We start from the raw sequence: 18,160 nt of genomic DNA on the forward strand, positions 1-18,160 counted from the left end.
ACTGAAATACTGTACAAAACATAGATTATATGATATTTGAAACATTTACTAGATGAAAATAAATGATAAAATATAACTGCTATTGCAACACTGAAATAAGAGCAAGAAAACAATACTTAAAGGAACAGCAGAAATCATTTAACAGAGTACCAGACATTTTTAAATATAAGCCAACCTGCATACAATTCAAGACTTTGTTTCAAAAATTCAGTCAAAATTGAAGACACACATGTGCAAATTGCATCAAAAGTCCAGTTATATGGCAAATCCAGCCAAGTACCTTTCCTGTCCTTTACTTGCACGACTGTTTGTCTTTTTATCATAGATATACATACTTCCACTTAAAAAAGTGTGTTAAATGACCCAAGTATTCATATTTTGCCATTTTTAAATCCGAAGGATTATAAATTTCAAAATATAACATTTTATGCATTTCTTTGGCTATCGTATATTTGTGTTTAGGAAAATTATGCATTCCTTATTAAAAAAAAAATCTGATGTGAACCCAATATGACTTTCTTGTATGGAGCATTTATACATATTTTTAATGCATTTGATTTTATATTTAATTTTTCAAATTTGAGATATATTTTTCATTCATTAAATTCAGTTCTCACTTTGCGGCAAGAGAAAAATATGTAAAAACTCAAAATTCCTTCATTAAAAATTGAAAAATATGAAAAAACATAAATTTCATTTGTCTTACCCGAAATGGCATCCCTGCCCCACAAGCTCTCGTCATCGACCTCGTGACTGGGCGGTGCTGAAACAAAAATTTTTAATTAGAAATATAATCTTTGGAAATTCAAGCAAAAAGTTTCATTCATAAACAATAAAAAATTTGGCAGCATACAATAAATAAAACTGGGCATAGTTTGTCAGCTCCTTGGTTACCCAGGTAACCAATAATTTCCATGGCATGGAGAATTAAAATTAGATGGCAATTCATTCACAAGCTGGCAATAGTTTTCCCAATTTACTAATATTTTATTAACTATTTTCTATTACTATCAAGCATATTATTATATCTTAACAAAGTAAGGGCTTGGACTATCTTTTCTTTGTGGGAAAGGAGCACAAAAGCACAAAGAAAGGAAAGGGGGGAAACACTTGATCAAAAGCACAGATTTCATAACCCTCCAATGTAATACTATTTGTTTATAAAGTATTATTTTAAGTTTTAATATTTTGGCAACAATGATTATTTTTCTTAAGATTGTAAAAGATTGAGTTAAAAATGTATCTGTCATCTAGAGAGATTATTATGGTTTAGAAGAATGGTAAACGCTTGTTGTGATTAATCTTATAAAGTTTTCTCTTTATGTATTAGTATAATGTGTTTTTTATGAGTACATAATTCTAAGAAAATAAAATCTACATGCCAACTTCACACCAACAGGACAACAATAGAAAACGTAATTATTTTATGACAGTTATAGCATACTTATAGAATTATAAATATCAGGTTTTTAAGAAAAGTTTCCCGCCATTGCAAATATCATCTGTGCAATTAGTTTGCATTGGCGTATTTAATCATATTTTGTCATACAATTTTTGGCATTTGTAAGAGACTTGATTTAGAACACTGTTTAGTGAAATTTGTAAAAAAATATTATTTAAACATTAACATAAATAATGCTCTCAAAACGCAAGATTTAACTTCAACTGGGAAGTTAAAACTGAGGATAGATAACTAAAAAAGCTAATAACCAAGTTAAATAAAATTTTACATTCAAAATCTTAATTGAGAGATACTTATTCTCATTATAATATATACGAGGTATAATATACAAAACTTACTTTGGGTGGTGTGGGTGGAGGAGTTGATGGTGGTGATGTGATACTCTGTAAAAGTAACAAATATATTTAGAAACTTAGTACACATATTACAAATATTTATTACATTTACAATCGGATGTCAAACATCCTGAGAAAGAAATATGAGAGTTTTTATAAGATACAGAAATGAAGTATAAACTAATATATAAATTATGGAACAGTTCCGTTGTGCTGAATGTGAATTTTTGAGTTTTTCCAGACTTCTACGTTTTTTACTTCTTTGCACGAAGTAAAAAGGAAGTATTGTAATCGCGAAAATTTTCAGACATCACGTTTCAACAAAAATATCCATTTTGATCACTATCGAAATGCAATTTAACAATGTTTTTGCATGACATCTGTACGTAAGAACAGAATAAATGACTCTTTTCCACCCCAAAAATTATAACACTGATTTAAAATTAATTGTGAAGAGAATTTTTCGTGGCGTCTGTATGTATGTACGTACCTTGCATAACTCAAAAACGAGTAGCCTCAGAATGTTGAAATTTTGTATATAGGACTGCACTGCTATAACTTGTAGATGGGCACCTCGTATTTTGGTTGCAATTGGCTGCACCAAACGTATATAAATATATGTACATATATATATCCACTCTGTTAACTGGCTCGATGTCTCAGTTTCTTTCCTCATATATGTTTGTAAGTTGTGCATTTTTTGCTTTAAAAATGATCGAATTATGTTGTTCTTATCTTCTGGTTAAGGTTTTTATGCCTTTAGTAAATTTGCATGCAATATTTGTGGAGTCATCAACAATTTAAATGTTGTTTAAGTGCAAATAAGCCTAATAAATTTTGCTATGGCATTGCTCCTGATGACTTGCGTCAGGAGTCCAATCTAGCATAATGGAGTAATATTTGGCAGTCTGACCATCTGCAATTATTTTCTTGAGAACCAATTCGCCCATCTGATGGAGGTGTTCCTTTCGGATGTGATTCCCTAGATAATGGTCATGTATATCAGCGTTTTTGATATGTTCTGTCAGCATTTTTGATAAGACAAATCCAGCAAAATTCCTTCCCTGGCCTTTACCTGCACAACTGTTTGTCTGTTTATCACAGATATACATACTTCTAGTTACAAAAATGTTTTATTTCACCCAAATACTTTTATTTTGGTATTTTTAAATTTAAGAGATTATAAATTACAAAATCTAACATTTCATTCATTTCTTCACATTACATTCATTTACATTTTCTTCCTCCCAGAAATTAAGTACAAAAAGTCCAAAGCTGCCCATATCATTATTAACAAAGTGCCACATATGAGACTGACCACCGATACCCACTGAATGAAATGCTGCTTCCAAAATTTTAACTTTCAGAAACTATAAATATTTCATAGCAAAATCAACTAACAATAATCGTATTCGTAACATTAATGACATCCCTACTAACAAGGGGACTCAGTCCCTGCCACTCTTCAAGCCCTACCACCTTCAATGGATTTAAAATAAGCACTCTTCCTGGCTTTTCCATCTGGCTGAGGATTTGCAGTTTAATGTTAATATGAACAGAATTTTAAAAAATCATTCTTTGGAGAATTCCTAAAATATTCTGACACTAATATGAAGAAATATGACTTATATGTAGTTTAAAATTAAATAAAAATACTTCTCAAATGGTTGATCTGAAATCAAGTAAAAAAAGCTTTGGAACTTAGTTGCCTAGTAAGCCTAAGAATCGGTAAGACTGGGCAGGTTCACACTATTGGAGAAAACCTTACATTACCAGCAGCTAAAGATATCGTTTTAACATTATTCAATGAAAAAGGAGCTAATGAACTTAATAATATCACGTTATCAAATGATCCAGTAAGTTGATGAATTCATGAAATGGCAAATTTATAACAGAGACACTTGTTTGAAAAATAAAACACAGCAAGCATTTTGCATTACATTTGGATGAAAGTACTGATATAACTTACTCCGTTCGATTATTAGTTTAAATATGTTTTGAAGAAGATAAATGAATTGCTGAAGAGTATTTATTTTGAGAATGTCTTCATTACAGAGCAACTGTAAATGGTATTTTCAATGTACAGTACAAAGTCTTTAATCTGGACGTCCATAATCCAAAATGATATATAATTTGGACCTCAAAGCTACAAACTCTCTGTGCATGCGCATGCTCATAATGCGTTATGCACGCTTAATGTATAACGGACTGCATAAGCTAGGCTAAAATTATCTAATTATCTATTTCAGTTAATGTTGCAGATTGTGTTGTTCCTTAATCTTGTAATTGGATCCAGCTTATTATTTTTTGCAGACTGTTAGAGCAATTTTTTAAAAAGTAAGCTTGAACTTTCGATTATGTCAAAAAGAGTTTCTGATTGTGGAGCTGCCAAAGCAAAAGCATGCTTCGATGTCCACCAAACAAAAAGTGGAATTCCTGCAAAAAATGGATAAAGCATATCCTCTGTTTCTCTAACAATTCCGAAATATGTTTATCAATTTCCCGCTGCTCTGTGGAGAAAGAAACATCGCGGCGCGCAATTAATTGGAAGTTGTTCTGTCAGCACTATCCTCATCTTCAGGGTAGATGTTTTTATTTTATTAGGCTTAAAATTCCTTACTAAATGTAGTATTTCATTTCTATGTACTCTGATATGATTTAAATCAATTTCCTCGTAATTGTAAATATTACAAATACACATCAAATAGTTTTCTGGTTGCAAATTTCTAAATTCCACTATGCGTAACTTATGCTTTACACATGTGTACTTTGAAAGAAATGTTTAATAAAGTAAACAAATATATATTAAGCTCTTTTTTGGTTGTGAATTTTGATACCTCTTAGAGCATAATTGTTCTTTATTTCATATTTTTATTGTATAATTTCTGCATGCCATCTTACCAGATTTAAATTGATGATCTATAATACGGAAAAATCCCAAATCTGGAACTGCCGAAGTCCCCACGAGTCCGGATTAAAGACTTTCTACTGTAACTGACAATTTTATGTCTGATAATGATATTCCTTGGAATAAGTTCATTGCTGTACGCAGTGACAGAGCTCAGGATTTAACAGGAAACATTCGGGTGTTATTTCTCAAATAAAACATGTTGCACCTGAAACTAAATTTACTCATTGCTTCACTCATTGTGAAGATTTAGTAGCTAAAACAATCCCTGAACACCTGCACGTTGTTTTGAATCAAGCTGTGAAAACTGGTAATTTTATTAAAAGCCAAGCTTTAAATTGAAGAATATTTACGATTTAATGCTTAGAGATGGGCAGCGAACATGAAACGCTTTTGCTATATTCTGAAGTAAGGTGGTTATCCAGAAGCAAAGTTTTAAATCTTCTGTTTAAACTTCGATCAAAAAAATAAAATTTTCCTCTATGATTAAAAATTAGAATTATAAAAATGTTTATTTAGTGAATTATGATTGGCATGTTTACCATATTTAGCTGATATTTTGTATTTTCCCAAGGATTATGAAAAAGAAAATTTTGCTCAAATGTATGTGAAATTTTATCTTGTTTGGAAAAGGAACAATTGAAAGAAATTTTCTGTGGTCAAACTCTAACTGCAGATTTCAAAAATAGCACATTTGTTAACTTCTGGCTGAACGGAAAAAAAGAATTTAGTGGCATTTTCAAATAAAGCTTTTAAATTTATATTGTCCTATTTGCAGAACCTATTTGTGTGAACAAGGATTTTCTTCCATGTCAAATTTGAAAAATAGATACAGAATAAAATCAAAAGTGGACCTTAATTTACAGTTTATAAGACCAGACATACAGAGATTCAAATATCTTAAATACAGTCAAATTTCAGACTAAATTTTAAAATTAAAGCTATTAGAGGAAATTTTGATAATTAAAATCATAACCAATTTTAATCTAATATTTTTATGTGTGCATATTAAACACATACAGCCAATAGGTTGTGAAAATGACAAAATATATTTTTAATACCTTTATTGAGAAACTGAAAAATAGTTGTAAAATGGTACATAAGGTGGTACATAAGTTTTCAGTTTTTGTTCAGATGGTACACGTTAGTGAAAAGGTTGAGAATCACTAGATAAACACATACAGATGATCGATTTTAAATAATAAACCTTTAATCACAACAATTACTCATCATAACTACTAATTAAATCAATACTGAAGATATTTCAATATCCGTTACAGTTACAGCTAGAAATTTGGGCATGCAGTTAGTGAGTAACAAAAACAAGTTCCTTCAGTATCGCCACACTCCAAACAAACGAGACTTAACTAACTTTTGGAAAATTACAGCTGATGTCTACTAAAACCACTGAAACTAAATAACTATGTTAAATCAGTAAAACTTGCTGGTGGTTTCCGCTGAGGCGGAAGTCGGCGACGACGCCTAGAAGTTCCAGTCTTCTGTAAAAGAAACAAATATATTTACAAGATTTTAATAGTTAGTGCACATATTATAAATATTTCTCACATTCAATCAGGTATGAAAAATCTTGAGATAACTCTATGCCAGTTTTTAGGAGGTATGGACATCAAGTAGAATTAATATAAATTATAAAAAACTATGAGTTGTTGGATGTGAATTTCTAAGCTGATTCTAAGCTTTCTTTTTCAAACAAATCTGTGAGCATTTTTCATGAACTGTGTATGTCGGATTTTTAAAGGGGAGTGAAACTGGAGTCTGATGAATGGGATATTACTTTGATACTGTTTTTGATACTCATTCTGTATTACTAAACCACTCAAATTAAGCATGAAGCATTCAAATAGGAAACACATATGGAATTCTGCATGGTTAAAATTGAAATATATTGTGTTAAAGAGGAACCAGACATACATCCATGAGATCAGTGCAGCTATAATGTGTCACTATGATATTACAACAAAAGACCTAGAGATCTTTCTATAAGCAGTAAAAAATCAAGAAAAATATCCTTCGTGTCTTTCGTATTTAATCTTTCTACTCTTTAGATATTACAGCTGTAGAGGATGAGAAAGGCAGTTCCATGAACAACTCATTATTTTAGTCATCAGTTAAAATCTCAAGTGGGGCATAGACTGTAGGGCATGGAACAAAGTTAAATCATATTCCAAGCTGCTGACAGCTTCACAACAGTGTAAGATATTTTCTTGACCTGATTAAAGTCCTATGGACTGACTTTTTTATGCATCTTTAGAAGAAATTATGAAGCTATTATTTTATATTTCTTTACTGGTACATTTTGCTATAGTACGAAGAACTTACCCATAACCATCTCAAAATTATCTTCTGTAAAAAGAAATGATTCATTGCAATAACCATAAAAGGTGTTACTTTATTTTACATTATTTTAAACATTTACAAAAATAATGCTCCCCACAAGTGCATTAACTTCAACTGGGAAATTAAAACTAAAAACAGATGTCTAATAAAAGCTCCTACACTAAGCTGACTGATAAAAAAGCTAATAACCAAGTTAATAAAAATTTTAGAAAAACTTTAATTATGAATTTGAAAGACAGATACTCATTCTCCTTATAATACATATGAAGATGCAAAAAACTTACTTTAGGTGGGGGTGGTGGTGGAGGTACAGGAGATGGTGGAGCTGGAGGTGGAGGTACAGGAGATGGTGGAGCTGGAGGTGGAGGAGGAGGTGGGACAGTTGATGCCACACCCTGTAAAAGCAACAAACATACTTACAAACTTTCAATACTTAGTGCACATATTCCAAATATTTCTTACAATCGGATGTCAAACATCTTGAGAAAGCAATATGAGAGTTTTTATGAGATACTGAAATCAAGTAAAAACTAATACAAATTATCAAACAGTTATGTTTTGCTGGATGTGAATTTTCGAGCTTTTTCGGACTTCTAACTTTTTCACAACTGCAGCTACATCTTGCTGGTGCTGCTTTCCATTCCAACAGGAGGTCAAATGAAGTTGATAAGTTTCTGGACTCGCAGCTACCAAGTTTCTGGGCCAAATGTTTTGAAAAACTACCAAAAAACATTGGCCCCACACTAAAGACACTGCTTTCATGTTTTTTTTTTTTTTTTTTTTTTTTTTTAATGTTATTAAGGACGTTTTTTAACAGAAAACTTTCTTTAAGATCAGGCACATTTCAACAATACAATTCTATGACAATACAAGAAATGAAATTATGAAATACTGTACGAAATATAGATTATATGATATTTGAAACGTTTACTAGATGAAAATAAATGAGAAAATATAATTGCTATTGCAACACTGAAATAAGAGCAAGAAAACAACACTTAAAGAAACAGCATGTGCTTAATACATTTACGCATGCGCATTTAATGTATAATGGACAGTATAAGCTAGGCTAAAATTATCTAATTATCTATTTCAGGTAATGTTGCAGATTGTGTTGCTTTTTAATCTTCTAATTTGATCCAGCTTATTATTTTTTGCAAACTGTTAGAGCAATTTTATAAAACGTAAGCTTGAACTTAAAGCTCGATTATGTCAAAAAGAGTTTCCGATTCTAGAGCTGACAAAGGATCTACAAAGTAAAAGCATGTTTCAATGTCCATCAAACAAAAAGAGGAATTGCTGCAAAAAATGGATAAAGGCATATCCTTTGTTTCTCTAACCATTCCGAAATCTGTTTATCAATATAAAAATGTTTATTTAGTTAATTATGGTTGCATGTTTAGCATATTTAGCTGATATTTTGGGAACGTTAAATGAATAAAATTTAGGATTGCCAGGACAATGTGTTAATTTATTTACTAATAAATGCACTGATAAAAACTCGTGCTAATAATTAAAGAATTATATAATAATATTTTTAACATTTTACCACTTTTTAGAAAAATAATTTGAAATAAAAAAATTAACGTCACACATTAAAAATCTTTGTTTTTCATTCTAGGCATGTATTTTCCCAAGGATTATGAAAAAGAAAATTTTGCTCAAATGTATGTGAAATTTTGTCTCGTTTGGGAAAAGAACAATTGAGAGAAATTTCTGTGGTCGAACTCTAACTGAAGATTTCAAAAATAGCACATTTGTTAACTTCTAGCTGAACCGAAAAAAAGAATTTAATGGCATTTTCAAATAAAACTATTAAATTTATATTGTCCTATTTGCACAACCTATTTGTGTGAACAAGGTGTTTCTTCCATGTCAAATTTGAAAACTAGATACAGAATAAAATCAAAAGTGAACTTTAATTTACAGTTTATAAGACGAGACATACAGAGATTCAAATATCTTAAGTACAGTCAAATTTCAGACTAAATTTTAAAATTAAAGCTATTAGAGGAAATTTTGATAATTAAAATCATAACCAATTTTTAATCTAATATTTTTATGTGTGCATATAAAACACATACAGCCAATAGTTTGTGAAAATGACAAAATATATTTTTTAATATCTTTATTGAGAAACTGAAAATTAGTCGTAAAATGGTACATAAGGTGGTACATAAGTTTTTCAGTTTTTGTTCAGATGGTACACGTTAGTGAAAAGGTTGAGAACCACTAGATAAACACATACAGATGATCGATTTTAAATAATAAACCTTTAATCACAACAATTACTCATCATAACTACTCATTAAATCAATACTGAAGATATTTGAGTTGAAAATATCCGTTACAGTTACAGCTAGAAATTTGGGCATGCAGTTGGTGAGTAACAAAAACAAGTTCCTTCATTATCGCCACACTCCAAACAAATGAGACTTAACTAACTTTTGGAAAATTACAGCTGAGTACTGATGTCTACTAAAACCACTGAAAGTAATTAACTATATTAAATCAATAAAACTTACAGGTGGTTTGCACCGAGGCGGAAGGTTTGCATTGGTGTATTTAATCATATTTTGTCATACGATTTTTGGCATTTGAAAGAGACTTGATTTAGAACACTGTTTAGTGAAATTTGTAAAAAAAATATTATTTAATCATTAACATAAATAATGCTCTCAAAAAGCAAAACTTAACTGGAACTTAACTGGAAAGATAAAACTGAGGACAGATGTCTAATAAAAGCTCCTACACTAAGTTGACTACTGATAAAAAAAGCTAATAACCAAGTTAAATAAAATGTTACATTCATACTCTTAATTGAGAGATACTTATTCTCATTATAATGTACAGGAAGTATAATATACAAAACTTACTTTGGGTGGTGGAGGTGGAGGTGAAGGGGGTGAAGGACTCTGTAAAAGTAACAAATATATTTAGACACTTTCAATAGTTAGTGCACATATTCAAATATTTCTTAAATTTACAATCAAATGTCAAACATCTAGAGCAGTGGTTCTCAACCTTTTGAACTAATTGTGCCATCTAAACAAAAACTGAAAACCTTTAGTATCACCACTACAAAGTATTACTAAACCTGTTTGGACTGCCTTCATTTATTACTCTGTCTGCACCCATGTTATGACTGGATACCATAAAGCCAGGAAAGTCTCTGCTTTCCATCCTGGCATCAACCAAAGACAAAACAAATGCATATTCTTTCTCTAAAGATGTTTATCAACTAATGATATTGACTGAAGGGAAAAAGGGAATGTTAAAAAAATATTTTAAAGTAAGAAATTCTTTAATTTTTGCGGTGCAGACATTGTGCGGGTCACTTTTTTAAACATAAATTTTATCTGAAAAGTTTGGGTGCAGGCATTACATGAGTGTATACGTTAAATTTTCTTTAAAATTTGAAAAGAGAGACTGCTTAGATAGTATTATGATGTCCAATAACCATTGATAATATTCCTGTTTAACCCCTTCGCACCGACCGTCACGTATACGTGCCAGCAACGAACACACTTACCTACCGGCCGACACGCAGGCGTGCCAGAGCATTGTTGCATTCTCTACCGACTGTCACGTATTTGTGCCAGTAGTTTGGAACGTTTTTCAAACTATAATTTCTGCCATAAGATGGCACTGTATGTCCATATGGTTTCAGATACATGTAAATTAGACCTTCTACTCGAAATGAGAGAAGCATGACTCACATACATGTGTTTTTGATTATATAAACAAACGGGGAACTAAATGTTTCCGAATGGCATGATTTATGACGTCTCTTTAAATCGCACTTTATTCGCACGTGGTAGTTGTTTATTGTAAGTAGAAGTTTTATATGCGCTAGAGCGTTGAGTATTTCGGTTTACAGTTCAGTTTTTAGAAAATAATTAGATCTTGTTAGACGTGAATTCTTTGTTTTTACCGTTTCAATGTTATGTAAGACTTCTAAATAATAAAAATGAATTGAATTTTTCATTTTTATTTGAAATAAAAATTTTATTGTTTATGATATTTTTTGGAATTTTATGTTGTGGATGATGTAATGAATGACGTCGCATTATTTTAAAAGTAATTGGTTTTAATATCTATAAATTTAATCTAATGTTTTAAACATTATTTATTGATATTAAATATCAAAATACAATTTAATTTTGCATTTTTTAATATGATTTTATTATGAATGATTATTTAAATAATTTTAATTCTATACGTGATGTAATCAGCTCCCTGATTGGTTACTGAATATTTGTGCATTACTGCGCCATTTTAAAATTTTATTATTCATGTCTTCGAATTCCTTAGATTTCAAAGCAAATGGATATGTCCGTTTCGAAGATGAACGTTGTTATTGGTAATTACCAAGAATTATTGGTATCGGAATAAAAAAATTGCCGTTTGAGACCTTATTTTGGCCAACCTGGCTTTCCTAATCAAAGATTTATTTATTATTACAAGGGCCAGAGGAAATTTATCTTTAATTTTTGGAGGAAACCTCGTTAATTGTTTCTTCAATGAAGTGCGAGAAATGTGGATCACAGATGAAGATCTTTTTTTTTTTTTTTTTTTCTGGTACTTATCAATATACGACAGGTAAAATACTTTAAAAAAATGTAAGTACATATTTTTCTTTTACTTTATAATTGTATACTTCAATTTTTATTAAAAAATTAATACACTGTTTTCAAAAATTCCTGAGATATTGAATGCCACATATGTTTTAATGTTAAATAATTATATCCTATAAAACTTATTTTAAAGGATTTGAATTTAAGTAATCGAAAATTTTTAATTCTTTTAATCGTTGGTATGATGTTTTGAATTCAATATTCAATTTAAGTAATATTTTATTCCAATTAAATGTTGGCACAATGCTTTTATAGAGGTGTTTTTATTCTATTATATGAAAGTAGTAATTTAACCTTGCTTTAGCATTTTATATTCTTAGTAAATGTATTTACAGTCAAAAGTCGTTAATTTGGACACCCATAATCCGGAATGATCTATAATCCGGACCTCAAAGCTAACAAACTTTCTGCGCATGCGCCGCGTTGGCACATGCGCACAGGCGTTTTACGCGTGCGCGTAAGACCTTGACTACTGCGCATATGCGTGTGCACAAGTGCAGAATACGTTTTTGCCTGCGCGTTTAATGTATAACGGACGGTGTAAGCTAAAATTATCGAATTATCTATTTCAGTTAATGTCAATGATTGCCTTGTTCCTTAATCTTCAAATTGGATCCCGCTTATTATTTTTTGCAGACTGTAAGAGCAATTTTATAAAAGTAAACTTGAACTTTCGATTATGTCAAATCGAATTTCCGATGCTGGAACTTCCAAAGGATCTACAAAACGAAAGTATGTTTCGATGTCCAACAAACAAAAAGTGGAATTGCTGCAAAAAATGGCTAAAGACATGAAGAATGTGCAGAGAGGTTAGTGAAAACGAAAAAATTTCGATTGACAAGTTAGTCGGTATTCTCGGCACAGCAATTAACGGGACTTGAACAGCGGAACTTTGTAACTGAACAAGAAATTATGTCTTTTTATAGAATTAAAGAGAAAGTATTATCACATAAAATGAAGCAACTTAAACAACTTACATTAAGAGAAATATTTAATAAAGTAAACAAATAAATATTAAGCTTTTTTTTTTTTTTTTTGTAAATTTTGATACTTTTTAGATCATAATTGTTCTTTATTTCATAAATTATGGTTTCATATTTTTAATTTTAGAATTTCTGCATGCCATCTTACGAGATTTAAACTGATGATCTATAATCCGGAAAAATCGATAATCCGGAATCGCCGAAGTCCCGACGAGTCCGGATTAACGACTTTTGACTGTATTTACATTTGCCAGCCACCTTAAAAAACAACGTTTTCAACAAAAAATTAATCCATTATTTTGAACGATATTTATTTTTTTAACCCCTTCGCGCCGACTGTCAGGTATAGGTGCCAGCAACGAACGCACTTACCTACCGGCCGACACGCAGGCGTGCCAGAGGATTGTTCCGTTCTCTACCGACTGTCACGTATTTGTGCCAGTACTTTGGAACGTTTTTCAAACTATAATTTCTGCCACAAGATGGCACTGTATGTCCATATGGTTTCAGATACATATAAATTAGACCTTCTACTCAAAATGAGAGAAGCATGACTCACATACGCGTGTTTTTGATTATATAAACAAACGGGGAAATAAATGTTTCCGAATGGCGTGATTTATGACGTCTCTTTAAATCGCACTTTATTCGCACGTGGTAGTTGTTTACTGTAAGTAGAGAAGTTTTATTTGCTCTAAAGCGTTGGGTGTTTCGGTTTGCAGTTCAGTTTTTAGAAAATAATTAGATCTTGTTAGACGTGAATTCTTTGTTTTTACCGTTGCAATGTCGAAGCGTCGAAAATGTTTAACAGAGCATGAAATAGCAGAAATGATGCAAAATATTTCAGATATTGATTCTGATATTCTGATATTGATTCTGAAAGATTAACTGAAAGACATTTCCCAAAACTTTGTTCAGAAGAGACTGATAAGAAAATGAGACGACGATGCTTCGTTTGTTCACATTCCTGGAAAAATCCTCCAAAACGGCAAATGAGTTATTACGAGTGCAAGGAATGTAACGTAGGACTGTGTGTACATCCCTGTTTTCAAATATTTCATACGAAAAGAGAATTTTAAGTAATATATTTAGTTTTCAGATGTATAATGTTAAAATTCATAAAATTGTGAGTAATTAAAATAAAATGTGTAAAATATGCATTTAAACAAGAAATAAGGTAATTAAAGTATATATATAAAAATATTTATAAAGCATAAGCCGTTTAAATACTCTATAGAGCATTTTTAAACAATGTGTTGATACTTCGGAAATTTCATGGATTAAGGCTTAGTAGCAATAAAGCCCCCGGCCCTGGAGAGACGCTCGCGTAAGATACTGCCGGCCTCAGCGATAAGCACGCGTTTTCGCTACTTGGCTCGAAGGGGTTAATAAAAATAGAAACTTTTCTGAGTTTTAAATCTCCATACTAAAAAGAATAATAAATCTGCTAGGAATTTCCTAAACACAATACTCAAGAAAAATACTGTTTTCCACTGCTAAAAATACTGCTGTAACAATAAAAATATATTTTGAATGTTTAAAATAAAAATAGATCAAAATTCACGAATTTTTTTAAAGACATGCTTTAGAGAAATGTTGAGGAGGGGAAATTGTTCTTACCTCTTCTGGTCCTGGCAACCTTGCCATTACTTTAAAAAAAGAGAAAAAAATTAATTGAACTGTATGTAACACAGTGCATGATTAACAAAAATGCACATTCAACATAAAATTAACATTAACATAGAATCTAACAATGAAATGGATTTTGGGGAAAAACACTTCATTTAAAAAGTAAATAAATAAATAAAAACCAAAATTGTAAACAAATCAAAAGGGAAATTTATTTTAAATTATCAATATTTCTCTGTATCATCATTTCACTCTTACTTTGACACAGATTTTTCTTCTAATTCCATTCATTTCCATTTCAAACAGAAATGGTATCGAGAGACCTTCCCTTTAATAATATCTGTTGTTATTGCATTTTTAGAATATTTAAAACAAAACAATATGAAAAACATAATATAAAGGAGAAAATCAGCATTTAGACCTTATTTCTTAAAATGCATCTAATTAATATTTGACTATTTGGCAATGAAATCTGTCGACCTTTTGATTTCTTGTAATATTATCATCAAAATATTGTTGGGTACTTACGAGTTCGTGGATTTAGATGTTGGATAACAACACTGGATGAAGTAAGGAAACACAATTTATGAGAAAGTATTACTCAGGACAGCTCCAAAAACATGTTTAGTCATCGAAAAACTACGACAAATAATGCTGAAATAATAAGGAACACAGGCTTCAGGCTATAAAGCTATAATGGTGAAGAAAGCCTCACGGTTTAGCACTGGAGAATGGCTTCCAACTCTCGGAACTCAAGATGGCTGATGACTGTAAAAACCGCACCAACAATTGTACCAATGTAAATCGCCAAAAATCCGCGCGACCGTCTACCAAAGTAGAACCTAATTTTTTTTCTCTTGAAAATATAAGGTAAAATATCATTAATTATACTTTGCTTTTCAGAATTTTTTGTTTTTCGTATTTTTTTATGTTATTTATTGCTCATTTCACTGTTTTTAAGATATTCAAAAGTTTTGAGTGAATTTTTTAGGAAACAAAGTTCTTAACCTCCTTTATCCCATTTTAGTTCTTAAGATTTTGCAAAGGGAAGTTGGTTAATTTATTTATTAGGATAATTAATATTTGTATTAATGGATATTGCTTATTTCAATGGAATTTTGTTATACGTAATAACTTTTTTTATGAAGTTTTTCTGCAGAGTAAAATTCTATGCAGTTTTTAAATTTAACGTTTGGTGTTCCCTTCAGCCATTTTTCCGATACATTTAAAAGCCAGACGAAGGCTGGCAGCGAAGCTGCTAGTAATGAATAAAATAAGAAATAAAAACAATAATAATAGGTAAAATAAGAATATAATGATTCATGATTAAATATAAACATTTCAAAATGAGAAAAGCTAACTGAATTATATACTGTCTGCGGGTGAGGTTCGAACTCGCCACCTTTCCATTTGCAAAGCAGCACGCTGACCACTCAGCTATCTCTGATAGTAGTGTTTGTGAAAAATAATGTAACAAGTCACTCCAAAGGTAATTTAATTAAACTTCAATAAATCATTGCTGTATGACACAAGATGTAACTTTCTTCCAAAATTTTGTAATTCTATTTTATTCAATACTCTTTCACAGTCAACTGCTTTATTTTAGAAGTTGTTATATTGCTGAAGTTAGTTTTTGGTGTATTTAATATTGGGATACTTATAGAGCTTTTTATTACACATGATATAGCCAATATTTATAATAATTAAGGAGAATTTTTTAACGCAGAAACTTTGATTTCGTAGAAACTGTAATTTATTTAAGTTCCTATCACTTATGGTGTTATAAATAGGTGAAGCATATGGATATACTGGTCGGATCATTGCTTTATAAATATACAGTTTTCCTCTTTAATGAGAATTTTAAATTTATACCAATATATACGGTTTGAGAAATCTGAAGATGGCATGAACAATGCTGTTTATTTTATTGCTGTATACAGTTATGATATTTCTAAGCAAAAACTCATATCTGTGTGGTTCTGACGCCATATTGAAACGGGTAAACAAGAAGGTTTTCTGATTATGACACGTGATAAGGACTCGGTCGACTATTGGCTATTCGCGCACGTCGCTGGCAAAAACCCTTCCCTGGTTGCGTTCATCTTAAATCTTGTGAGAGAATTCGCAGGTAACAACATTTGGGTAGATCTAGTCACATTTTAAAGACTTCAGCACTGCTACTAAATACAAAAGATCCATTCTTATTAACTGCCAAATACAGTTCTATTGCTTTTTTTTTTTTTTTTTTTTTTTTTTTTTTTTTTTTTTTTTGTATTTATACTTCCAAACACAACATAATACAAGTTTTATAAATATTACAGTCACATATGTTATTTGCTCGATCATTATCTCATTTTAAATAAGAATGTTGCAACATAGGTTTTTCCACTATCAAATGCAAATAAATTAAGTACTTAGTTAAATACTGATTATAATCATTGCTATCTTTAGAACCAGTTATAGCAGTTTCATGCTATGTCTTCTAAGTGTCGAGGTACACGAAGGTCACGAGAGAGCCCAGGGACCACTCCCATCTCGTCTCCCATGCAAGCACTGTGATGAGTAAACATCACGGAGATGGGCCTTTTAACCTTATAGGAGGTCTTCCCATGGAGGTATTGAGAGGATTTTATTTTTATTGCTGATAATACAACAGACACATCAAATGAACCATGATATCCTAGAGGAAGAAAATGTTTGCTTGGTGTATTGAGAATACGGAAAAGCACACTCGGGCTATCTGCCTAATGCGAGGGATGCCTTCATGGAGGACTTTCTAAGGGAAACTGGCTTGTATACACGTTAAACATCGGGGAAAACCCCAAAAACGCCCATGTAGCCAGACCGTTCACGGGATTCGAACCTCGGACCAAACTACCAGTGTCCACGATTTTTACCCCTCGGCTGCCGGTGGGCCTACAAAATGTTTGCTATGGCTAGTGACTGCACTGTAATACAGAACATGTAAGACGTATTCAGAATATACGTTTAGAAAGACTCACTTCATGACATCAACATTCTCTCAGGACCCTTAGGTATCAAAATCATCACTTTCAGAAGAATGGAATTTGACTGGAACTATGAAGTGTCATTGTTTCGGTCATTTTTAGTTTTATTTGCATGGGATAAAGCATACATTGCCCTTGTTTATATTCTTATATTATTAATAACTTTTCCATACTATCTGTGGGATTTCAGATTACATGTAATTTGTATTTTATAGGTACTTTCACTTACTTTTATTTACTCCACGTTTCTTGGCTACTAATAATTGTTAATCGGGAAGTGGCACTTGGAAGTGGAAACAATAGAGCTTATGATTTTACACAAATTTTTATAACCATTACAATATTATCAAAAGTCAAACAGAAAATACTGCACTAATCATTGAGTTAAAAACAGATGGAAATGGCACTAAATATATATAAAACATTAAATTACTGTACATGCCAAAAAAAAAAAGTACTATTAATTACCAGCACGAAGAAGAGCTTCAGAAGAGGCCTTTACCTCCTTTATTCTTTCCATTGCCTGTCACAATTAAAATGCTGTATAAATTATTTTTGCATTGAAATAAAAACAGTTTAAGAGCAGTTTATTGCACTTCATATAATCTCTAACATAGATATTCGTCTCTTTATCATACTTTACATCAGTGTGTTTTTACGAGAAATCTGCACTTGTATTGGTGTTCGCTTACCGGAAAAAATTCTAAGTGTTTCTCCTACACCGGAGCTTCTGTACAGCTTTACAAAATGCAAGTAACAGCCTATGGGCCAAAAAGTGGAAACATATATCGTACAGATGCTGGTCGAGAGAAGAGAGTTACTAAGTGCTTGCTGCTCTGA

General features: G+C 31.2%; 1 protein-coding gene across 1 annotated transcript in view; it reads right to left on the bottom strand.

The window, feature by feature from the left end:
• Window positions 1-6,116: 6,116 nt before the first annotated feature.
• LOC146999040 (uncharacterized) overlaps window positions 6,117-18,160 on the bottom strand; it is a 92,167-nt gene continuing 80,123 nt past the window's right edge. The window contains exons 17-21 of the mRNA XM_085812245.1: window positions 17,789-17,843; window positions 14,304-14,332; window positions 9,940-9,978; window positions 7,348-7,458; window positions 6,117-6,204 (exon numbers count right to left, since the gene is read on the bottom strand). Coding sequence (XP_085668371.1) covers window positions 6,127-6,204; window positions 7,348-7,458; window positions 9,940-9,978; window positions 14,304-14,332; window positions 17,789-17,843 — 312 coding nt within the window. The 3' untranslated portion in view covers window positions 6,117-6,126. The remainder of the gene's footprint in view (window positions 6,205-7,347; window positions 7,459-9,939; window positions 9,979-14,303; window positions 14,333-17,788; window positions 17,844-18,160) is intronic.

The sequence above is a fragment of the Stegodyphus dumicola genome, chromosome 1, assembly GCF_044657685.1.
Source record: "Stegodyphus dumicola isolate Sdum_Otavi_A_Nest chromosome 1, ASM4465768v1".
Taxonomy (NCBI): Eukaryota; Metazoa; Arthropoda; class Arachnida; order Araneae; family Eresidae; genus Stegodyphus; species Stegodyphus dumicola.